This window comes from Erpetoichthys calabaricus, chromosome 16, assembly GCF_900747795.2.
Source record: "Erpetoichthys calabaricus chromosome 16, fErpCal1.3, whole genome shotgun sequence".
NCBI classification, from domain to species: Eukaryota; Metazoa; Chordata; class Cladistia; order Polypteriformes; family Polypteridae; genus Erpetoichthys; species Erpetoichthys calabaricus.
In genome coordinates this window covers 37,022,830-37,048,570 of record NC_041409.2, presented here as the reverse complement: position 1 = coordinate 37,048,570, position 25,741 = coordinate 37,022,830, and the positions used below count along the sequence as shown (strand labels likewise).

The following is a 25,741-nucleotide window of genomic DNA, read 5'->3' as shown; positions in this document are numbered from 1 at the left end:
ATTGCGTAGAAATGCACATATGCCAGGTTTTATAAATCTATTTTTTTTTGCCGTATGCAACACATTTTCATTGTTTTTGATATGCACATATCAAATCCACACATAGTTTTATAAATGAGGACCCCGGAGATCAAACGTATGTCAGTTAACAAGTCAAGACAAAACCTGAAAACCAGAGCAATCTTTTGTCAAACCAAAACAAAATCTTCATTCATAACAAGTAAATGTAGAAAAAAGTAGTAATACCATTGTAACCACAAGGGGGCACCACTAAGCCCCAAACTGCAGACACAATAGCACCCAACACAACTCTATTCTTTAAAATAAAGGGTTTTATTTCCTCCAATACCAACAAATAATGAACACTGTCAAAATATCCTAACAATACACAAAGTAGACAGTCTTTCTCTCTTTCAGCTCTTCCAAGTGAGTTCTGCCTACTGCCTCCTGAATCTGACTCCCTAAGATGAGACGGCTAGGGTTGAGGTCACAAGGGTCAAACCGATGGGTATCAATTACGTGAACTGTTACAAGGTCACTTCTTGTGGCTTTTTCCTTTCTCTCCTTTTGCACTAATATATTTTAATAACTCTACTTAAATTAATGAGGTAATTTGAAATAAGCATGAAATAAATTTGTTTATTTGCACAACGTTCCTGGTGTCAGCACAGGTCAACATCCATTACAAATTGCTCCTGACTTGTATTTATTTAATTTCTGTGTGAATAAAAAAAAAAAAAACTCTGTGTGAATTCCTATATCTCCAGATTGAAGGATGCCAGCCAAATGAGAGTCCATGTAAGTCCTTGATCTTTTGTCAAGCAGGTGACCTGATGCTGCCCTTTAATTGGTTGCTTTCAGATGTTTCCAGGGACGCAGTACTCTGCACCCCAAACACTCCCACATTTATTGACAGCAAATTAGTATTGTTTGAGGTTTTTTTAATCTAATGTGATTCGACAATCATCGACGGACTATGTCAAGTTGACATCAATGGTTCACAGTTCACACCCAGCTTTAATGTTATGTAACTACAGATAAGTGATCACAACTTTGATGACAACTTCAGAAACTAAAGAAAATTTGGTTATTTTTTTAATGGAACACCCCTTCATAAACTGTTCACTTGAAAAAAAAAAGTTGATAAAGGAACTTGGACAGGACTAATCTGACTTAAGCATTCAGCAAAAGGCAAGTGATCAAGGATGAGCTTACACACTGACTTTTTCCGGCTCTTGTTATGACAAATGGTAAGCTAGCTATGAAAACAGAAAGGGCAGGTCTTTTTGTCTGTTATTTGCAAGGTGATCAGTTCCTGAGATTTTTAACTTCATGAGTTTTTAATGTTATTTTATGTAAGGGATCACTTGGTTGAAAAAAAGGTTGAAAACGCTGTGGTGGCTAAACCTGTAATGTAACAACAGCTGCCTTGATAACAAAGGGCCTTCAAAGGGCATTCTACAGCTCCTGCAACTATAAGAATTCAAAATATTTATGACAAGTAATCACAGAAGCAATTCAATGTTGTGCTAAGTAATGTTATTTATTTCATAAAATAGAAACCAAATATTAATAATTACAAACAACAAAAATTATTTGCATACAACCTGACAACAGACTTAGGATATTGTAATTCAGGTGGTTTGTTATTTTTGAAAGCTTTTCAAAATCAATCTTTGATACTCTTGTTCCATGCTACATTGTGCAGCTGCCTTTTATTTTCTTAGTCATATTGTGCACAAAAAGAGATCTACTCTGGCATCTGAAAATGTGAACAAACTTGTGTGCCTTAGCAACTGGTTAAATGTTAAGGAAAAATAATGATGACAGTGGCCTTGAGCAATATTATAGACATGTCTAAAATATTGTGTTTTATCGTAATGTTGACAATAAATGGAATTTCTGAAATCCTCTGAGAATGCTTTCCAGTATATCATGCTATTGACATTATTATACTTATAGCCGATCTGATGTAGTAACTGTACATCTTTATATAATTCGTGTTGTACTGTAGGACCAAACACCGTCCTGTATAATTACAAAACATGCAAAGACTTTGTGTTTTGTTTTTATACATCGTGTGTTTTATTCACTTAGTGTGCTTTAGTAATAGGCCTTTTTTTTTTGTTAAGGTTATGCAGGTTAAGAATGTTTAACTGAGCAAGAGCTCCAGAGGAAGAAAAATATTCACTTGACAGTGTTGTTCACTGTAGGCTATTATTGGTGTCTATAGTCTGGGTGCTGTCATGCCAGTTAAATTTTTTTTGTTGTTTTTTGCATCATTGTAAGACCATACCCAGATGGCTGAGTCTTTGAATTTGTGTGCCTGCATCTTCCAACGTTATATGCATTACTGAGCAGGGATTTCTTAGAGGATCCCCCTCATTTGGCTGCTGGTGGTCAACTTCTATAAACTGTCTTATCTGGGTGAAATTTTATTCACCCACCAAGTTTCATGTATGCTCACCCACCAACACATTTCTGACTACACTACTACTACTACTACTAATGATAATAATTCTTTACATTTATATAGCGCTTTTCTTACTACTCAAAGCGCTCTCCATGCAGGGAGGACCCGTGAAGTGAACCCGGGTCTCCTAACTGCGTGGGAGCAGCACTACCACTACCACTACCACTAACCCTAACCCTGATTCTTTACATTTATATAACGCTTTTCACACAACTTGAAGCGCTCTGTGTGTAGGCAACATTACAGTTTGTGTGTGTGTTTTTTCTTTACTTTTCTCCTGAGCTATGAAGTGTTTTTTCAGTTTGCCACCACTGATATCTAGTATATCAAAATGAAAACAAAACAAAAAACGAATGTCATGAATGTGTTCAGGATCCCAACAAATCATTACAATGAAGTAAGCAACTCAAAAAAATTGTTTACAAAAATTCTAAACAAAGGCCCCCTCCTCGGTTCAGAGATGGTTGTTCCTTTTTCACGTAAATGGCCTCCTTGACTCCTCGCTCAAACCAGCGTTCCTCCCTGTCCAGGATGTGCACATCTTCATCACTGAAAGAGTGACCACTGTCCTGTAGGTGTAAATAGACTGTGGAGTCCTGGCCTGACGAGGTAGCTCTTCTGTGTTGTGCCATCCACTTCGCCAGTGGTTGCTTGGTTTCCCCAATGTATAATTCACGGCAATCCTCATGGCACTTAACTGCGTAAACTATATTAATCTGTCTGTGCCGGGGCACCTGGTCCTTGGGTTGGACCAGTTTTTGCCGTAGCATGTTTTGGGGTTTGAAAGCCACCGAGACCTGGGGCCTCATGTATCACGCCGTGCATAGAATTCGCATTATAAGATGGTGTATGGACAAAAGCGGAAATGTGCTTACACACAAAAAAAATCTGGGTGTATAAATCTGTGCGTACTCCAACTTCCATGTTCTTCCGCTCCATAAATCCCGGTCAGTGTGAAAGTAATGCACGTGCATGCGCCTGCTCTCACGCCCCAACTCCTCCCAGAATTACACCTCTTTGAATATGCAAATCAATATAAATAGCCCTTAAACTCAGCCTTCTGTGAAAAGGCAATGGCAAAAGCAAGAGGTAAATAGAAGAATTTCAGCGAATACCAAGTGGAGGCAAAGAAAAACTTACTATTTGTTGGTTTAAACAGTGGTATAAACAACAAAAGGAAGTCGATCAAGTGACATAGCATGTCGTAGAAACTCGAAAGCTCAAGTTCACAAAGTCGCACAGTACCCGAAATAAAAAAAGAAGTTGTCAGATATCAAAGTTGCCGTGAAAAGGCGAGTCGTAGCCCACCGTCTGAGTGTCATATGGAAGTTTATTAGGGTACAGAGAAAAAATAAGGCACACAGTTGGAAAAAAGCACAAAATGTCTACTTTAATCTCTGAATTTCCACTTTAATCACATTTATTTATTTTGTCATTAAAGTAGAACATCATAAACTTTATCTTAAAATCATTTAATTTACTAGTTTCTCAATCCCATCTTAACTAAAGTAGCACGTTAAATGCTTTGTTTTGTATTTGATCTTCTATGTGCTCTATGTGTGTGAATAACTATGTGCTTCCGGGCTTTCTCTTCCTCCGACAGGACAGAGAATCCATTACATTCGTGATATTACAGCTCTCTGAACAATTAAAGTACTGAGATATATACTTGATATCATTTTCATGATGATAGTAGTTAAAGCATGTTATTAAACATGGGAACATGGTGGCGCAGTGATTGTTCATGTCTCACGCAAGATGCTTGGTGTGCCATGCATAACCTTCGATGAAATACTTCATTGTACCAGTACTGTCTCTTTCAAATGTATACTAACCTCCAATTCCTGTCCTTAATTTTCTTTCTCCAAATACCCAATCGCCACACAATCAACTCTGTAATAGACGTTAAGTCACCTGTAAGCTTAGAACGGCGATTCTTCAAAACTTTTAAGGAACATTGAAATATCTTCGTAGTACATGTTTAATTATTCTATCCATCTATCCTTCCAGTGTCGCATCAGCCCCAGCAAGAATACAGCACGAGGCAGGAACAATCTGTGAACGGAGCGCCAGCAGCTTGCTAGCGCTGCGGCACTGTGTAGTTAAAGTTTTATCTGTATAATATAATAAACATATTTTGATGCATTTCATTTTAAAAATGATATTGTCATCATATGTAAATACGCGCTTTATAAAGTGGCTCAGGTTGTGCAATATTATAACTGTATCGCAAGTTTACAGTGAGGTAATTGTACTTATAAGTACAAACAGTTCTACAAGGAGCACTTGATGGACTGATTGAGTGCATTTAGAGTTCTTCGGATGAAACTGTTTCTGAACTGCGTGGTCAGTACAGGAAAGGCTCTGAAGCATTTGCTTTATGAGAGCAGTTCAAATAGACAGCATGGCGTGTGCTTGATGCTGTGTACCGATAATTCTCTTTCTGATCAGCTGCTGTACAGCTGTGATTCACACTCAGATACAGTGATATAAATACTCCGAGTGGTGCAGTGAGAGTAATATGGAAAAGATGATCCGATTTGGGATCCGAGGTGCAGTGAGAGTAACAACGCTAAAGCAGTTATGGTATTTGGAATAGTTTGACTATTCTGTGGACCATTATATTGTTACAGGTTAATTACAATCAGATACATTAAACTAATAAACAATATGCTGTGTCACAAAAACCAGACATAAGAGTCGTGAAAAGGTTTGGGGCAGCCACCCGTATAATTTGGTTTCCTGGCTGCAAAGTTGCTTTCAATAGAAATAGCACTGATGTGCACAAAACTGAGTCCAACACAGAACTGAGGGAACAGGGAAAAGGTGGAGACTTTTAAAGGGGAAGACAGTAAGTGAGGTCAAAGGGGTCGGGGTCATGAAGGTCTTCTGTCATTGGTGCGAGCCCGGATGTGACATTACAGGGGCCAGAGCCGGCAAGGTCTCCTTCCATTGGCTCGGTCCTGGAAATGGCGTCAAAAGGACCAGGTGGGATCTCTCGTGAATGGTCTGCAGGCAAGGGATAAAAAGAGTCAGTGCACTCTGCCACATCCCAGTTTGTCTCAGAACTGCTCTTACTCAAGCCCTTTAGCTGCCTCCCATGCGCACGTGTGTGACAGCGGTTAATTTCAGTGCATTTATAAAGCCACGTCAGGGATGTGGATCTAAAAAAAGAAAAGATAACCACACAGGTACAGTAGCACTACTTTGACGCTGGGTGCCACCAGTCTGCAAAACCGAGCAGAAAACTTGCGTACGGCAGGGTATGAGCTACCGTGGAAATGTGCATGGCTTTACGCCAAGTTTAGGTTTTATACATCGCGATTTGAACGTGGAAACGTTCTTACACAACATTTTTGTGCATACGCACAGTTTATACATGATGTCCCTGGTGTTTTGAAAAAATGCATCTCAGCTGTTCCGATACTCCTGACACATAAGGGATCACCGAAGGTTTTCGCTTAGGCAGCGGTTGTCCTTCCTCTCTTCTGGATTGCTTAGAGCATTCTTTAGGTGTCTTCCCTACTTTGACAAAAGTCCAGCTGGGATAACCACATTTTCTCAGGGCCTTTTTGATATGTTCTTCGGCTTCCCTGGCTGCTGTGTCTGTGGGTATGGTGTTTGCTCTGTGTTGTAGAGTCCTGATGACACCTATTTTGTGCTCTAATGGATGGTGAGAGTCAAACCTTAAATACTGATCTGTATGCGTTGGTTTATGGTACACATCAACTTTCAAATGTCCCCCATTGTTGATGGAAATTTCACCATCTTTTCCACTTCTTCCATATACAGATTGGCCACAATAAGTGAAACTGGGGAACCCATGGCACACCTATGTTTCTGTCTGTAGTACTGTCCTTTGTATATGAAATATGTGGATTGAAGACACAGTTCCAAGAGCAGACACACTTGGTCGGTGCTGAGAGTGGTCCTTTTACTGAGTGTGGGGTCATCCTGTAATCTCTTATGGACCACCTCCACTGCTTCTGTAACTGGAACGCAAGTGAATAGATATGTAACATCATACAAGACCATAGTTTCCTCTGCCTCCATAATGACATCTCTCACCTTCTCCACAAAATTCAAAGTGTTCTGAATATGGTGTTTTGAGCTGCCTACCAACGGGTTGAGGCCAGGAACTTTGAGATGTTATATGTAACCGAATTGATCATGCAGACAATGGGTCTTAACGGTGCATCCTGTTTATGTATCTTTGGTAAACCATACAGACTTGGTATAGCTTCCCCTGGGTATAATCTGTGGTATGAGGTCAATAGCATTGTCATGCACTAACTGCTTCAGACAATCTATCACCTTTTTCCTGTAACCACAACTTGGATCTCGTTTTAAACATAAGTGTTTTTGTCACTAAGCAGAGACAAACTTTTCCCATGAAAATCCATTTTCCATCTTACAATGCTGTGATTGTAGCCATTCCCAAACTCTCTGTGAATGGTACTCATGGCCATTGATAAATGGACAGTTTGTATGTCATTGATCACACGGCCCATTGTTAGTCAGTGGTGCTAGTTTCGGTCATTATGCAAAGGTACTGTTTATAAGGTTGGAGAAACCTGCAGTCAACTGAGACTAAGGAAGTCACTTGGATGAGTGATGTAACGTATCTCCCTGGAAAAGAACTACAGTATGTCCAGATGAACTGAATCACCTTTCTAGAATTTCCTTACCTGGATTATTGAGCATGCATCGAGACAACTTACACTTTTATACTTTGGACCACTCTGTACCACAACACTACATTTAGTAAATATGGCAACCATGTTACCACTCACTGTACTGTTGAGAAACTGCAGGGACAAAGGGGTTAATCACATTTATGCCATTGGTGGATACAATCATATGGCCAAACTCAGCAGCCTTAGCTGTAGATGCCAGGCACACAGTCCACTGGCACTTGGTGCAGATGTTAACATATTTTTACAGGCGTTTTTCATAGTCTTCTAACTAGTCTTTCCTAATTCTTGAGGTGTAATTATAAATATGAATTAACATTTTATTCATGAAGTACTTGATTCTTGCTAATCTAATACTCAATGATGCACACACGACAGTACATGAGCTTTTTATTTAATTTATCTGGAACCAGATTATTTTAATGATGAGAAAACACAAGAAAGGTCACCACATTAAGCTTAAAAGATGAAACAAACAGCTTTTGACCTGTGGGTCTCCTCAGCCTTTATAGGGGCAGGGGGCAGTTCCTCATGGAGGTGGACAGGCGGTCCCGCCTCTTGAGGAACCACCTACAAGAACAATGAACTTAGGGGAACACATGACATTACACTGAAAATAGACTGCATGATACTGAAATACTATAAACAGAACATAATAAACATGATAGACATGTGAAATCTACTTTAAATTACACAAGGAAGACATAAAAAAGAACTTTAATTGAAAATAAAAAACAACAACTCCTGTCGCTTAACTTATAAATGTTCTGATGTTAAAAATGGTGTCCCTCAGGGGTCAGTGTAATTTATATAAATGATCTGGACAAGACTAAAATCAATAAGCTGGTGATATTTGCAGAGGACACCAAGCTAGGTGAAAGGCCAGATGATGTAGAATCAGCTAAATTATTACAGAGGGGCCTGGCAGCAGATAGGCTTGGCCAGATTTGTGGCAGTTGAGATTTAATGTCAGTAAATGTAAAGTATCACATGTAGGAAGTACATAAATGTTAGATTTGAATACACAATGGGGGGGTCTGAAACTTGAAAGCAGACCTTATGAGAAGGACCTGAGAGTCACAGGGGCCACTATCAGAAGCTATGAAGAAGGCTAACAGACTGTTAGGTTATATAGAGCCCCCAATGTGTGGAGTACAAGTCTAAGGAGGTCACACTAGTGAGGCCTCACCTGAAGTGATGTGTATGCTTATGGTCTCCAAATTACAAAAAAGACACAGCTGCACTAGAGGAAGTCCAGAGAAGGCTGATCCTGGACTGAGAGGTCTGAGTTATGAGGAGAGACTGAAGGAGTTGTACCTTCAGTTTAAACAAAGAGACATTAGGAGGATATCTGATTGAAGTGTTTAAAATTATGAAAGGAATTAGTACAGTGGATTCCAGTTGGGACTTTATAATAAATGCTGCAACAAGAACATGTAGGCACTGTTGGAAACTTATTAGGGGCAGACTTTGAACAAGTGGTAGAGATGACCAAGTAGTGTGGTGGAGTTCAGGACTTCAGGGTCCTTCAGACCTTGATGTTATTTTGGAAGTGAATAAGGTGGACGGGCTTATTGAATTGAATGGCATGTTCTCATCACAATTTTTCTAATGTCTTAATTTTTAAAATAAGAAACACACAATACCACTCAGTTATTCATTCATTCTTTTCATTCAGTGTAAAACCTACTTAATCCTGTTCTGAAATAAGTGCGTAGGATCTTACAGTTAATATGTAGCTTACATGAAATGTTTAAAAACAATGTAGACTAAAGAGTAAAATACAATATTACCATCTATAGTATATATAATTCTCAAGTGTTCTCTCTGGGTGTCATTCCCGGTTTCAAACTTCTTGAAGCACCAGATTTAATGAGATCTACTGGTCTAGCAAAGCCAATACAATAACATTAGTTTATAAGCACGAACATTTGAATGAGTGTCTACCTTTCTGTCCATTATTCTGTATTTGTTTGATGCATTTTATAAAGAAAATTTTAAATAAAAATATAAAAATTACTTTCCATTATCAATTCTTGAATGTTCTGTCTGTCTGAATTCTGCAAAAACTTCTGTTCACTGGATTAAACTGTTCACAGTGTTGATGTTTATTAAAACACCTGTTCTCTATAATGAATCTGTACAGAAAAAGTACAAAATAAAATGTTATTTTTTTAAACCTTGACAACTGTGAGTTAAATTCTGCTGATAAATCACATTTTGTTTTAAAATTTACAGGACTTCAAAACCAAAACTGATGAAGTGTTCTCTGTTTTACAGGTGACTTTGCCTACGACATGGAAGAGGTATGTTTGACATTCCGAAGTTCACATTCTTAGTAGATAGTAAGCTGTTTCCTGGTCCTTCACATTTGTGCAACAATGAGCTTGGTAATCAGAACCAAAAGTGGGAAACTGAAGTCTTCATAAATCAACCCTAACCCAGAGGGATTTGGTAAATCAGAGTATGACAACCTCAAGCCTACACTTGCTGTCATGGGTAGACCATACAATGACATATTTACTTGCATGACAGGTGACAACACAGGCAGCAGGCAGTGAAAGAACATCCCGCAGTAGGTGCAGTGGCATCACTAGGGTTTAGTGTCACCCAGTACGGTAATCAAGGCCAATTAAGACCCACGCAGGCCCCTGAGGAACTTGACGAACAGAACTCCTTAGCAGAGAGTTGCTCATTCTGTTGTTAAACAATGCAGCGTGCAGATACCATGTGGGCACCTTCGAGTTGGAGGCACTGGGTGACACCATTAGAAGGGGATGACAAAGGATCCATCCATCCATCCATTATCCAGCCCGCTATGTCCTAACTACAGGGTCACAGGGGTCTGCTGGAGCCAATCCCAGCCAACAAAGGGCACAAGGCAGGAAACAAACCCTGGGCAGGGCGCCAGCCCACCGCAGGGCATACACACACACCCACACACCAAGCACACACTACGGACAATTTAGAATCACCACTGCACCTAACCTGCATGTCTTTGGACTGTGGGAGGAAGCCGGAGCACCCAGAGGAAACCCACGCAGACACGGGGAGAACATGCAAACTCCACGCAGGGAGGACCCGGGAAGCGAACCCAGGTCTCCTTACTGCGAGGCAGCAGCGCTACCCACTGCGCCACTGTGCCGCCCATAACAAAGGATAAACCTTCAAATTTTTGCAAAATTCTGTCATAGAGAACACTTCAGAATTATATATAGATTGTAATATTGTATCTTGATTTATTTAGAACAGTTGATGTAAGCTAAAGATCAACCGTAAGATCCTACGCACTTATTTCCAAACAAGATCAGATGGGTTTGACAATGAATGAAAAGAATGAATGAATGACTGAGTGGTATCATGGGTTTCTTATTTTAAAAATCAAAACATTAGAAAAATGTATGCCAAAGTATAGGAAGGAGCCCTAGGAGTGTTTCTTGACGCACTTCTGTTTAAGAATTTATTGCCTGAAAGTCCTCAGCCTTAGTGTGTTAGAGAGAGGATGTGTAACATTGTTCATAATGACACTCCGTTTTGTCTTCTTTTTCTCATCCACTACGACCTGCAGGGGGTCCAGAGTGTGCCCCGTAACTGAGGTTGCCCTTATAAGTAGCTTGTTGATTTGGTGGGCCTCTCTTGAAGTGATGTTACCAGCCCAGCACCCCACAGCATAGAAAATCACACTGACTATCATAGAGTTGTACATATATTTATGAAAATTACAAAGACATAATTCTGTACATACAGACATATACTGTATTAGTTTATAAGTAGATGGATCATCTAAATAATATAACTGGACAGTAATACATTCATTAATGCTAAGTTCTTTATACCTTTTAAGTGCTCAGGGAGGTGGAAACGAAGGAAACATAACATGAGCTGGATAAAGGAAATGCTTAGTAATCAAGCATCTGAGTATTCAGCAGGCTAAGCCAACGCTTCAGTATTTGAAATGCCCATCTGTACTGTGCAGGCCATTTGTTTGCCGGTATGGAGTACTGTGCACACATCCATGCCATTTGAAATCCTTTTTCCTCTGCACAGCTCTGTAAGACCCTGCTAAGCTACAGAAACACTGCTGCTAATTGGGACCACGCTGATGATGTGTCTCAGGCATCTGAGGGCTTGTCCTCCCCATGATTACTGCCACAGTAATACACACCACTGTGAGACATGCGTGTGTCGAACACACACACAGGACAGGGCCTCCTGTACTAATGTTTCAATTCAAGTGGCTTTATTGTCATACCATCCATATGCTGTATTGCAGCATACAGTGGTACAAAATAACATTCAACAGGACCACCACGGTGCAACATATACAGAAACAGAGGACAAGTGCAAAACAGGTAGAGAACTAACTAAATAAGTAAATAAATGGCAAGTAAAAGATCATAATAATTTAATAATGGCAATAATTAATAATAAAAAACAATAGTAGTATCAAGTGCAACAAATGCACTACATATAAATAATCAGCTAGGTGCAGATCTGAGGGTAGGGAGCGGGGGCAGCACAGAGTTCAGAGTCCAGACAACCAAGAGGTAGAAGCTGCTGCAGAACCTGACAGAGCTGGTTTGGATGCTACAGTACCTTCTGCCAGACGGAAATGGGACAAAGAGACCCTGAGTGGGGTGGGAGTGGTCCATGACAATGCTGTAGGCTTTGCAGATGCAACGCTTTACAAGGATGTCTTTACTGGAGAGCAGAGTGGTCCCAACAATCTTTTCTGTAGTGTGCAGTCCCCGCTGTTGGACCCTGCGGTCAGAGACATTGCAGTTCCCAAACCAGACGGTGATGCAGCTAGTCAGAACGGTGTCGAGGGTGCCCTTGTAAAATATGGTGAGATATGCTTTCCTCAGCTGTCGAAGGAAGTGTAGACACTGCTGCACCTTCTTGGCTGTGGAGGTGGTGTTAGTTAACCAAGTAAAGTTAGCTAGCAGGTGCACACCAAGGAATGTGGTGCTCTTGACCAAGTCCACTGTAGAGCTCTCAGTGTGCATTGGCATGTGGACAGGATGGGCTTTCCTGAAGTCAACAGTCTGCCAGTCATCATATCTGTATTCTGTAAGCTGATTCATCTCCATTGCTGTGCCATCGTTGTGTCATCCACAAACCTAATGATAGTGTTAGAGCTGTACACAGCCATACAATTTTGAATCAGCAGACTGAGCAGAAGTGGCCTGAGTATACATATACATACTGTAAAAAGAAGCACAAACAAGTATAAAGGTTTGGGGTTTCCGGCCCCATATACTCTGCAAAATTATGGTCAATCTTCACTTATCCAGTACAACAGACAGCATGAAAGGCGCATGGGGGACAATTTATGGGGTGGAACCGGAAATAGGCAGATGGAATGCTGGGGAGGAACCGTGGTGATGGATGGGAGTCATGACGTTACCAGAAGTGGCCCAAATGGAAGGAAGGAATGCGGAAGTGATAGCACTTGGTTAGGGAATCCGTGTGCATTCAAGGCGGCGTTGTCACGTTTTTTCTGTGGAAATAAAGAAAGAGAGGTTAGTTCCCCGCCCTTGTCCCCTGGCACGATATAGTACGTTGCTCGTCGGGTCTTTAAGCGGCTCCCTATGCACGCGTGCATGACAATACATACAGAAGATGATGTTTTTGATTGGGACTGTCAGGGGTTTCTGTGTCAGAAAATACTGAATCCCGTTGTATCAGAAAGTGTTACAGCCTAGCAGACTCATCTCTCTATTATAAAAGGAAATCTTGGGACAAGACTTTCTCTGAGATAATTTCAAGTCCCACGAGATGAGAAATTATCTCTTGCTGGACCTGAAATTATCTCTCTCAAACATTTACAACCACGCCCACGGTCCAATCACTTCAATTGTCGACACAGTTCCTGCCCTCTCAGCTCCAAGCGGGGTCAGAAATAAAAAACAAATAGTAGTAGACAAAGTAGAAAGTTGAAAAGAGGTTCAAAAATGTTGGCACGATACACATGCAGAGCAGGTTAGAGATTATTAAAGTACTAAAATTCAAAAGTCTCAAAAAACTGATAGTAAAGATCACATTAGCACTAACAAACGTAAATTTTTACTCAGTGAAATAACAGAACAGCAAAAAGAGATCGAATATATGGACATACTGTAGGTGATATGACAGAAGTATGTAGATATTGTTCGGCTTTAAACTTTAAGTCGGAGACTTGTAGATCATCTAATTCGTGTTGCCATTAGGGAAAAGTAGTGTTTCTTTCCAATGAAGTGGCATATCGGTGAGAATTAAAAGCTTTGTTGTTTGGTAAAAGTGAAATCCACATATGTGAGTGGCAGAGACGCAGGCTGGGGGGTTGGCGAGCAAAGCAAGCAGGGGGCAAAGCCCCCTAGACTTCCCTATGATCTTCTAAGGGATGATGGTGCTGAATGCTGACCTTAAAGTCTACAATGTGTCTCTTTTGTCCAGACAAGACAGAGCCAGAAGAAGAGTGGATAATATGGCATTGTCAGTGGAACTGTTCAAGCGATAGGCAAACTGGAGGGAGTCATAGGATGTGGGAAGTCTGGCTTTCAGGTGGCCCATCACTAGTCTCTTCATGATGACAGGTGGGAGTGCTATAGGGTGATAGGAATTAAGGCAAGAGACAGAGGACGTCTTCGGCATGGGTATGATGGTTGTGACTATGTGGTTATGCATTTTTTGCCATGCTCTTACTTGGCTGCTGTGATGCCCCAAGACAGGTTTTCCCTGGATGTCCTATGGGCTACCTTGTCATCTGATCTAAAGGCATCATTACAGGCTTTTAACAGTGCACGTACCTCCATTGTCACCCATTGTTTCTGATTTGCACATGTTCTGATGATCTTTATGACAGAATTGATGTAAAATATCAAACAAATGAGTGAACTTAGGAAAGCCTATGTAACAGATGGCGACCAATTCAAAGTACACCACATTTTTTCCACATGAGATCTCCAAGGAATCCAGCCTGCATTTTACTTAATTATACTGAACTCCTGTATGAGTCATGGAATGCAAACAGACTGTGCACTGCCAATGAAAACCGATCATATTGTAAAGATGCCGTACGGCCAAAAATAAAGAAGCTGGAAGAACGGTTGGGGCACCCCATTAATGAAGTTGGTTGTTCGCATTTATAGCAAGATAGGAACATAGGAATTACAGACATGAGCATGGATAGTGCCTGAGCTGGTCTAAGTGACAACTTGTTCCTGGTGCTGTGCCCTTTCAGGTTGCATGCAGTGTTTTGATGACGTTATACATCCTTCATTTGTTCAAGGTCTACCTGGCTAGGGTGGGAGCCACTGTGTCAACCTCCATCTCCTTCCCTTGTGCCATTTTTACACCAGACCCCAGAGGTGACAGACTGTGCTCACCAGTGTGACTGCAAACTGTACATAAGCATTTACTGAACATTTGCTACTGTTGTTCTTTTTCATGTGAGCTCTTTAAGACTGTTCAATGTTCAATCTTTGTATCTTTTTTTTTTCTTCATCATTCAGGACAATGCGAGAATTGGAGATGAATTCATGCGGCAGATTCAGTCTATAGCTGCTTACGTTCCTTACATGACGTGCCCAGGAAATCACGAGCAAGCCTAGTGAGTATCCAGAAACACAAATTTCTTGAGAGATCCTTTATGAGTTAATTCTCACAGCATGTAAAAGAGCACTGGTCTGGTATATGTCACAGATTAAGCATTATAGATGTCCACTTTCTGGGTGTGTGTGCATTTTACCTCCCAATGTTCTCTTTTTTCCCCTCAGATCCCCATGAACATGCTGTTTAGGTTATCAGGCGGTTTCCGAATGGCCCCAGTGTGAGTGTGCGCAATTGGGTCCTGCCCCCTTTGTGTGTGGTTCTTTCCAGCCCTTTAGCCAGTGCTTTTGATCTATTGTGACCCTTGATTGGATTTAGGGTAAAAATGTTGGGTTATGACCTTGTATCAAGCCTCCCTGAACCTTGACTCTACTCGGCTGTCTGATTGGCTCTTGGAAAGCTGGAAACAAATTTCTGTTTGCACACAGTCTTTTGGAATTTAACATGTAAATTAGTGAATTCTTTTATATAGTATCTTTCACATTGGTTATCGATGCAAGGCACATTACATTTCAAACAAAATATGAAAATGGATTCAAATCTACTGTATATAAAATGCTAAGGGTTGTCGGCCTGTCATGGAAAAACCCGCCTTTGAAGCTTGATCTTGGTCTCAGTCGACAGCTTATACCATGACACCCACAACATGGCCCATGAATTGAATGTCCTGCACATGGTAGCCCCCAAATTGGGCTTCAGCTCCTTCTCATGGCCACTGAAGATGTGGCAGTGAGCATTGCCTGACAGGAAATGCACGGCCACAAACACACACGTATGGCACAGCTGGCATAAAACAGTTTATTATGTTATGTATCCACAGCAGTCTCTATTGAAAATTTCCCAGGACATGGTGGATATCGGACAGAATCAAATGAGTTGAGGGTGAAGAAAAGCAAAAACCACACACAGACGTCTGGCAAGTTCAACAGTGTACATATCAATTCAGACAAAACACTTAAACAAATACTTCAGTGGTCTAAAAATCCATAAATATCTCCTTGTTTATTTAGGATGATATTATTAGAGTGACAGGCTAGACTGGTCTCATAACCCAGAGGAACTAAAAAGGGCAGAGCAGACTCTTATTCCTTAGGAAACTCTGCTCCTTTAATGTGGGAAGTGACATCCTTCAGATCTTCTATAAATCTGTGATGGCCAGTGTGGAGTGGAGTGCTGTCCTGGTATCATCACTTCAAGAGACCCCCACTGAATCAGCAAACTAATTTAAAGGGCAGGCTTAGTTATGGGACACACTCTGGACCATCTGGAGGTCATGGCAAAGGGGAGAATGAAGACAAAACTGAGTGCCATTATGAACAATGCTGCACATCCTCTCTGACACACCAACACTGAGAACATTCAGCAAAAGTGTGTAAAGAAACACTAAAGGTGGCTCCTTCATACCAATCGCAATATGACTGTATAGTGCCTCACTGGAACTTGGACTGTCAAGTCAGAAGTTTTCTTTGTTTTTAAAATTTTAATTCCTTTTAAGTCATTCAGGTGTGTGTTCAGACCATAGTATGTCTTGTCTATATTTATTTATTAAGCTTCTCTAAAAATCCATATTTCCCCTGGGTACAAATAAAGTTCTATATATCTGTATATTCCATTCAACAGCCCTAATGCCCAAGCCTTTATAAACAGAAGGCAAATTGATGAAGAATAAACCCTGTGATAATAGATTATAAGGCACAGTACTTCAAGCTTTTTGGTTGAATATTTTATCACATTCCTGCACTGGTTTGCCTTTCATTTTCAATGCTCTCTTCTTTTGTTCATGAAACATTTCTTTCATTTTTGGCTTCCACATTACAACACCACTGACTATGTTTTCCAATTCACTTTAATTTGAGGACCACACAACACATACACAGTGTCAGCAGCTCCTTATCTTTTGTGTCCATATGATCCTCTGTCGCTGCTTCTGCATGACATGGCGCCTGTGCATTCAGAATTCACGATCAAGAATATCCTTATATTGGTGAACGTCAGCCCTTTCAATTCCCGTTTCTTTGAGGACAAAAGGTCCCCATGTTTCACTAATCTATATATATAAAATCATAAGTCAATTTAGATGTCTATTTGTTTGTTCGCTAATCACACACAAAAATGATTTTCACAAAATTTGCATTTGCCTTGCTGTCGATCCAACTTAAAGTTTAGGCTATATGTTGTATTTGGAAGAGGGGCTATAACAGCACCGACCCACCAGGCAGTTGAAGTGCTCTGGGGGCTGAGGTGAGGGTGTAGTCATCGGCTCGGACAAAGTTTTGTAGCGGCCAAAGCAGAGTCTCATCTGAGACCACGAGTACATCCAGCTTTTTCTTTTCAATCAGTTTGGATAACAATTTGCTTCTCAGGATTACAGATTTTGTCTCATTGGTTGTGTTTACCCATGTTGCATTTCCAAAAGATAGCTTTTGTCTTGCTTATTTATACTGGCGATGCTGGGTACTTTGGCTATTACAAGATAAATGAGAGAAAAACAAAAATGCTGGAAGGAGTCAGAAAACAAAATAGTCACTAACAAAAACTGGAGTTTTTCAGTAACCAGAGACCCCAGAAGCAGTTCTTCAATAAAGATGCACTGTCTATAAAACTATTTATAAACTTGGAAGTTTTCACATTTTATTGCTATTCATCATTAAATCCCATTGAATTTCATTTGTCTTCTTTGATGATGGTCAACAGAAGAAGATTCGTTAATGTCAAACTAAAATACAGATCTCTTCAATGTCATCTAAATTAATTACAAGTAATTAGTTACTTCTCCAGTAGCTGTATCCTCACTGTGAAGCAGGGTGGTGGCAGCATCAGGCTTTAGGGATGCTTCTCTGCAGAAGGCCCTGGAAAGCTTGTGAAGGTAAAATAAATACAGCAAAACCCAGTGAAATCCTGGAGGAAAACCTTATAGAGTCTGCAAGAAACCTGCACTTTTCGATATTTGTTTTCCAGCAAGACAACAACCACAATCATTAAACCAAAGTTACTCAGTAATGACTTAAAAACAAAAATGTTAATGTCCTGAAAGGGCAGAGTCAGAGTCCAGATCTCAACCCAACTGAGAACTTGTGGCTGAACTTGACAAAGACTGTTCACTCACGTTCTTCATGACACCTGACAGAACTTGATCAGTTTAGCAAAGAAGAATGAAGAAAAATGGAAGAGAGCATGTGTGGCATGTGTGTAAACCTGAGAGTAACAGACAGACCTGTACACACTCACTCAAGGCTGTCATGGCTGATCTACTAAGAACTGACTCGAAGGGGTGAATACTTAGGTGATCAATTATTTTGTGTCTTATATTTGTAATTAATTTAGACCACTTTGCAGAGATTTGTTTACACTTTAATATTACTGTCTTCTTCTGTAGTTAGAAAGACCAAATTAAATCCATTCTATTTCAAAGTTTCATAATAATCAAATGTGACAACTTTTAAGTAGTTGAGTTCTCTTTCTAAGTGGAAATTCAGAATTCTAAAATTATTGTATGGAATTTATTAAAAGCAAGTAACATTCCATACAAGCAAGTCAAACTTGACAAAACTAAGTTCATATCAATCCCCACCCATGGGAAAGAGAGCTAGGCCAACAGACAGAGTAAAACTTTAAGAGTAGGAAGAAAAAAAAAGGGGAGAAAATCAATTTCCTCAGTTTAAATGCTTATTCTAAAATGTTATTGATTAGAACATCTTCCAGGTTTTAAAAAAAAATTTGCACAGATCCTCTAAGTGAGAATTAGATTTTTATTAATTTCAGATAATATATAATTCAGTTACCCACTGACTTAACAGAGGTGGGTTAGGATTCTTCCAGTTGAGCAAGATAAGTCTACATGCTAGTAAGCCCATCTGAAGTACACCAAACACAGCTGTTAATGGATTAGAAGAGATTGTGACACCAAAGCTGTCTGAAAGGCATTTAAAGATTTTTGTCCAGAAAGATGTTCATTTGGTGCACGCCCAAAAAATATGGCCCAATGAGGCTGGAGCTCGATTGCAACATTCGCAAGTTGGAACTTGGCCTGGAAACATTTTGGACAATATTAAATAAGATAGATGTGCTTGATAAAAGATTTTAAGTTGAATAATTGTATGCTTTGTGCATATGGAGCTCGAGTGAATTCTGTGCGTGGCTGCCTTTCACTCCTTGTCTGAAATGTTAAAATGTTTTTATATATTACAGAAATGCTGTCTGAGTCCATAAGACTATCTATGTATAAATATCTAACTGATTTAATCCCGTACGTTTTTCAAACATTAAAGACTGTGTAAGTTTGAGAAGATGGAAAAAGGTGGTTATCGTGCAGAGATGTAACAGATAAAAGCTTCTCTATCTTGAAGTACATCCTACATTGGTTCTATTTTCTGAGTGAATGAAGCACAACTGGATTGTTAGTATATTGGCGATAACTTGTATTTACTGGGGTACAAAGCAAGGAATATAAGAAATCCTGCAGGATTTTATTTCTATTGATGACCAAGCCTGTGTATGTTCATCTATTTGTGTTAATGTCCAGGTTTTTATAACTTGTATATTTGCCACCCAGTAATAACACTGAATGCTAGGTAGAGCAATGCCACCGACTGCCTTAGGTCTTTGTAGAGTCACCAGGTTATTATTGAATCTAACTTCTTAAAATGATTTCTTAATGTATATGGGAATGCTTTGTGAATAGAATAAAAAAGCTTAGGAAGGATATTCATCTTAACAATGTTAATTTTTCCTGCTAAAGTGAGATGAAGGGTAGATAATCTATGCAAGTCTTGCTTAAGCTTTTCCATGCAGACAGCAAAATTTTGTTTGTGATGTGTAACCCTTGGTATTTAAACTGATCTGCAATGATAAAAGGGAAGGTGTCCACTCTAATATTGTGTGCTTGAGAATTCACTGGAAAGATCACACTTTTATTCAAATTAATTTTGAGTCCAGAAATCTTTTGAAATTCTGCTAATGTGATTAGGGCTGCAGGCAAAGTTTATTGTGGATCTGATATATACAGTACCATATCATCTGCATATTGAGAATTTTTCTGTTCAAGTCCTTCTCTGATAATCCCCTTATATCTCATAAGCATTTCAACAGTGAACTGCCAGTGGCTCAATGGAGACTGCAAATAGCAGAGGTGACGGGGGCATCCTTGTCTAGTACCATGTTCTAGTTTGAAGTAGTCTGAAATAATGCTGTTAATACAAACTGAAGCTTCTGGACTGGTATACAGTAGTTTGATCCATGCACATATGTTCGGGCAAAACCAAAATTTCTTCAATGCAGTGAAAAGGTAGTCCCATTCAACCACATCAAATGCTTTTTCTGCATCCAACGATAATAATATTTCCAGGGTTTTAGACTTTGTGAGTGAATATATTACATTAAACAGGCGTTGAAGATTAGAAGCTAAGTGTCTGCCTTTAATAAATCCAGTTTGGTCTTGTGATATTACCAAAGGGAGCACTTTCTCAATCCTTCTAGCTAGGACTTTGGAGAGAATCTTAACATCATTATTCTGAAGTGAGATTGGTCTGTATGTAATAAGTCCTTATTTTTCTTAGGAAAGAGGGTAATTAATGCTTGGTGAAAAGTTTGAGGTAGAATTTTATTGTCTTTAGCTTCTGTTAATTTGGCTAATAAAAGGTGAGCAAACTTAATTGAGTTGTTTCAATAAAATTCAGCAGGGTAGCCATCAGGGCCTGCTGCTTTCCCACTCTGAAGTGAGTTTATAGTGTCTAGAAATTCTGAGAGTGCCAGAGGTTTATCCATTTCCTCTGCACTGTTGTGGTACCTGTAATGCATCCAAAAACACATTAGACTGTATTTTGTCTTCTTTAAACTGAGTAGAATATAATGACTTATAGTAGTCTCTAAATGTGTGCATTATATTTTTTATGGCTAATGATTCTATCTCAGTCTGTGTTGATGATTACTGCTATTGCATTGCAAACTTGTGGATTTGTTACACTAAGATCTTATTAGCCTTCTCTCCATGTTCATAGTAATGATGTTATTTAAAAATGAGTTGTTCTGTTTCTTTTGTTGTCAAGAGGTTGAGTTCTGAATGCAAAGCCTGTCTTTTCTTATCAAGTGCCTCATTTGGACACCTGGCATGTTCTTGATCTATTCTAGTAATTTTACTGATTAGCTCTAATGCCTTCTTGGTTTCCAATTTATTTTTGTGGGAAAAATATGAGATAATCTGTTCTCTTCAGAAAGCTTTCAGAGTTTCCCAGAGTGTTCCTGCAGAGACCTCTAAGGATGTATTTGTCTCTAAAAAAATCGATTGGCTTGGATATAAATTCTGTACACTTTTTGTCTGCTAATAAAAGTGGGTTAAGATGCCAGCTGCAAGATGAATATGTGCGGCATAATGATTTAAGCTCCATGATCAAAGGGGTGTGGTTGGAGATAAAAATAGCATCGCACTTCTCATTCTAATTCTAAAATTAAAGTCTCCAAAGACATGAGTAAAATATTCCCATACTGACCAGAGCAGAACTCAAGTCCATGGAGCTGTACAACAGTAGTGGTTCAAGGAGGATGCAGAGACAAAAATGTGATTGGATACACAGAATTATGATAACCAGGAGGTGGTCACTGAATCCATTTGTCACACCATGTAATTGAGACAGTGTCCAAAGCTGGGGGCTTCAGTATTGGTCTGGGGGCTCCACTACTCTATGCCTCACAGTTTACATTTATTTATTTCATACTTCTAATGTTATTGCCACTAGGTTCAAAGCAGTCCTTCATTTCTGGAAAATATGCGTCAAATATGTATTTCTGAGCCACACGTTCCCCTTCTAACTGAAATGCCATCTGAAAATCACACAAACACATTCTGTTTTCAGTTTGTGTGTAGAGGAATTTGCAACTTGAGATAGAAGTGGTAGTCTGTTATGTTTGGCTACCACCTCCCATGCGCAACCCCCCTCCTCCCCCAGTCCCCTGCACCCCCCTAGTCTAATAGAAGTCATGGTAATTACCCTGACATTACATAACCCAAATATGGGTTGCGTCCTGGTGTTCCGTTCTCCACAGCAGTCTGCTCTGGTTTCACTCAGACCACACGGTGGGCCTGCGGAGAACAGAGCAACAAGCCGCGGCATGCAGTTCTACTTAAGAAGGAGGAAGGGAGGATGGGAAGGCTATTCAGAGTAGTGTATGTATTCCTTACTTTGGCAAGTGGCACTACTCTACAGTATATGGCTATGAATTCTGCAGTCTCAGGGTGCTGTGGTCAATTTCTGACACAATACTGTATTTCTTTTTTGGTTCTCCCTCTGCTTCACATGCCTGGTTTGTTATTTGGAGATGCGCCATTTCAGCTGTATAGTCTTCATCAGGTGTGTTACTTATGAAAAAGCTGCCTATGAATGTCATCCTTGACAGTACTTTATCCTTTCTGTCCCACATTAATAACATCTCCCGGTCTGCATATTTCCACTTGCGTAACATTAATCGTATTTGCCCCTCCCTCACTCCCCACACCACTGCTATCCTTGTTCATAGCCTTGTCACTTCTCGTCTGGATTATTGCAGTTCTCTTTTCTTTGGTCTTTCTCGCAAATCTCTTTAGTAGCTTCAACCGGTCCAGAATTCAGCTGCCCGTATCATTACTAGAATCCCCTCTGTTTACCATATCACTCCCGTTTTGCAGCAGCTTCACTGGCTTCCAGTTAAGTTCCGCATTCAATTCAAAATTCTTCTGTTAACTTTTAAGGCTATCCACAACCTTGCCCCTCCATATCTGTCTCACCTCCTCCGAGTGGTGGCTCTGAGGCTAGGGATCTGCACTGGCAATCGGAAGGTTGCCGGTTCAAATCCCGTAAATTCCAAAAGGGACTCTGCTCTGTTGGGCCCTTAAGCAAGGCCCTTAACCTGCAATTGCTAAGTGCTTTGAGTAGTGAGAAAAGCGCTATATAAATGCAAAAAATTATTATTATTATTATTCCCTCCTGTACCCTTAGATCCTCTTCCTCCATCCACTTGACTGTCCCCTTTGTCCATTTTACTACTATGGGGAGTAGAGCATTCAGTTGCTCTGCACCCCAGCTTTGGAACTCACTACCATCTGAGCTTAGAAATATTGAATCATTTTCACTTTTCAAATATAAACTTAAAACTCATTTGTTTAAGACTGCTTTTTCTCTTTGATTACAATTGTCCTGTCTGATTTAAATTTTTGTATTTTAGTTTTGTTTATAATCTGTGTTTTATCTATTGTTCGGTGTCCTTGAGTGTTTGCAAAGGCGCCTACAAATAAATAAAATGTATTATTATTATTATTATAACCCATTACTTAAAAACAGGTTTCAAAAAACAAGTGAATGAATAAATACACCTTGGATGATAGGCCCACATTGTAGGTTAGCTGTGAATAAATAAGGGGAAGCCCAAATAAGAGGCACTGGCTGAGATGACAGGTTTAGTAGGGAGTGGGAGGATGATCAGTAATGTGATGAAACTCACTAAAAACCACACATTCCTGATGACAAAGGTGTGATATGGTGGCTAAGCTGCCTTGAGTGGAATGGAAAATGTTTAACACCAGCGTTAAACTGTGAGTGATTTCAGACCCTGTAAGTTGGGGGTGATTTAGAGCACTGATTCTCAATGTTCAGCCCTCAGAGCCCTCTGTAGCTGCAGGTTTTTATTCCAACCAGTTACTCAATCAGTCTGTCTTTGTTATCTTTAATTGATTTCATTCTTTAATTAGCTGACCCGTTATTTATTTTGCATTTACGAAAAAGTGCAGTAGCATGAGATATACACTTACTGGGATTTAAGACATATTTGTATATATTCTGTATCTTTGAATGTTTACTTTGTTTTGTTATTTTTTTTAATTCACTTTTTCTAAGGGGTTTGTTTTCTTAGTTGCACCTGAATACAAACAATTAATGATGAGCAGAGCAGACACCGGCACAAATTACTCTGAAAAAAGCTGCTACTTCAGTGTTACCCACTTGAGTGCTTATCAGTAAATAACAATCAAATATAAAATAAAAGGTAAAAAATACCTAAAACCACTTTGAGCAAGTTCTTTTATGAGTTGAAATAAAAGGCTGAGAATGCAATCAATAAAAATGTTTACATACATTGTGGGAAAGGCACTATATAGCGCCCGACCTGGCACATACTGACCCAGAGGCACGTGTAGAAGCACACAGAATTTTTACTTTTCTTCCCCTGTGACCACACATCTTCCCCGTGACCCACAGGTAATACACAGTTCCAAAAGCAGTTAAATAAGACACACAACTCTCCACCTTGGCACCACCACTCCTCCCAGGCAACCTCGTCCTCGTGGTGGATGCTGACCCTTTTTATAGCCCACCCGGAAGTGCTCCAGGTGCTTGATCACCTGTGGCTAATTGCACTTCCAGGCATGGCTGTAGAGATGTCCAGGTGGGCTCCGGGATCCATGCAGCACCCCCTGGCGGCCATCCCAGAACCCCACTGGGTTGTGGAGAACTCCATCTCCCATGAAACCCTGCTGGAAACTGAGGCACCATCGTCACCCAGGGAGCCTGCCACCAAATGTCCCGGGGGAGGTAGTGAGACGCCCATGGTTGCTCTCCTGGAACATATGTAGAAGGGACATCCCAGGCAGGCATGGGACCCGGCCGCCCACCACAACGTATATTTTAAATAATTATATACTGTATATTGGCCTCAATAGTTGGATTGGTAAATATAATGTAACAATATTGATCTACAGAGATACAGTACCAAACACCACCAATATTGCATCAGGTAAGCTAATCTGTGCATACTATTAGGTAAAATGAAGTTCTGTATTTTAATACACTCTTCTTATTGGTTTACTGGGTTATTACTGTCACGAGTACAGAGTCCAGTGAAATTCTCACTTGCATGTGCTAATCAACATTAACACATCGTCCCTCTCGTGAAGCCCTGACACCTCGAATGCTCTGTCTTCCTTACCTTAAATGGCTACCTTATTTTGAAACATCTGTCCTCCTTACCTGAAAAATCGCAGAGTGTTGACATTACAAATTGTTGATTTTGTTGTCACCCCACATACAGCTTTTGCTTGGCTGGTGTGAAATACCACAGTTCTCTTGTCCTCTGTTGTTTTTTCTCCACAAGTTACATATGCTGAGTGAATGCTCTCTCTACTTATACTTAGAATGCCAGCTCAAGCCTGATTTGACGTAACTTGGTCACTTTAGCTTGAGTTCAAAGTCTCAAGCACTTGCCACTGAGTTGCTAATACTCATGATGTTCACATTTGCTTAACAAAACCAACAAACTTACTAACAACAGAAGACTATTTACCCCATTACAATTTCATTAGATGTTAGATCATCTTTGTCAGCGTCTTTGACGATTTTGAAAAAATCACGGTTAGGTTCCTTGCCTTCCTCAGTCTATGCCATATCCATCATCCCTCTTCATCTCTGCTAGCTGCTGTATTCCTTCTGCTCTAAGCCTGTGTACTGCTAGAGAACCGAGCAATGAGAATTTTAAAATAGACCAGGAGATGAAACGCGAAATGAAACTAGAAAAAAGTCGTAACGAAAAAAAAGCCTTTAGGTCCATCATCAAAACCAAAACACTAATCAGGAAGTGTGAATAAAAGCTAGAAGTTCAGAACCAGAATGCTGAAAAAGACAGGCATAAAAGATTTTTTTTTTAGTATTTATCCTAATCTCGGAAAAATGCTAGAATATAAAGTATCACATAAAGCGATGTGCCTTCTGGCAACCTGGAGATACTGTAGGTCCCGGTGACTAGAATCTGAAAATGCTGGTGTCCATAACCAAAACAATGCACAGTAACCTAAAAAAATCTAATATCCATCCATCCATCCATCCATCCATCCATCCATCCATCCATCCATTATCCACCACTTATCCGAGGTCGGGTTGCGGGGGCCTAAGCAGGGAAGCCCAGACCTACCTCTCCCCGGCCACCTCCTCCAGCTCCTCTGGGAGGACCTTGAGACGTTCCAAGGCCA

General features: G+C 40.1%; 1 protein-coding gene across 2 annotated transcripts in view; it reads left to right on the top strand.

Moving 5' to 3' along the window:
* The window catches only part of acp7 (acid phosphatase 7, tartrate resistant (putative)), a 125,823-nt gene that overhangs the window by 41,802 nt on the left and 58,280 nt on the right, over positions 1 to 25,741 (top strand). For both annotated transcript variants that reach the window (XR_007933681.1, XM_028822214.2), the window contains exons 5-6: positions 9,448 to 9,473; positions 14,661 to 14,758. Coding sequence is in view for 1 of the 2 variants with exons in the window: in XM_028822214.2 (XP_028678047.1) it covers positions 9,448 to 9,473; positions 14,661 to 14,758 (124 nt within the window). In the remaining variant the exon portion in view is untranslated. The remainder of the gene's footprint in view (positions 1 to 9,447; positions 9,474 to 14,660; positions 14,759 to 25,741) is intronic.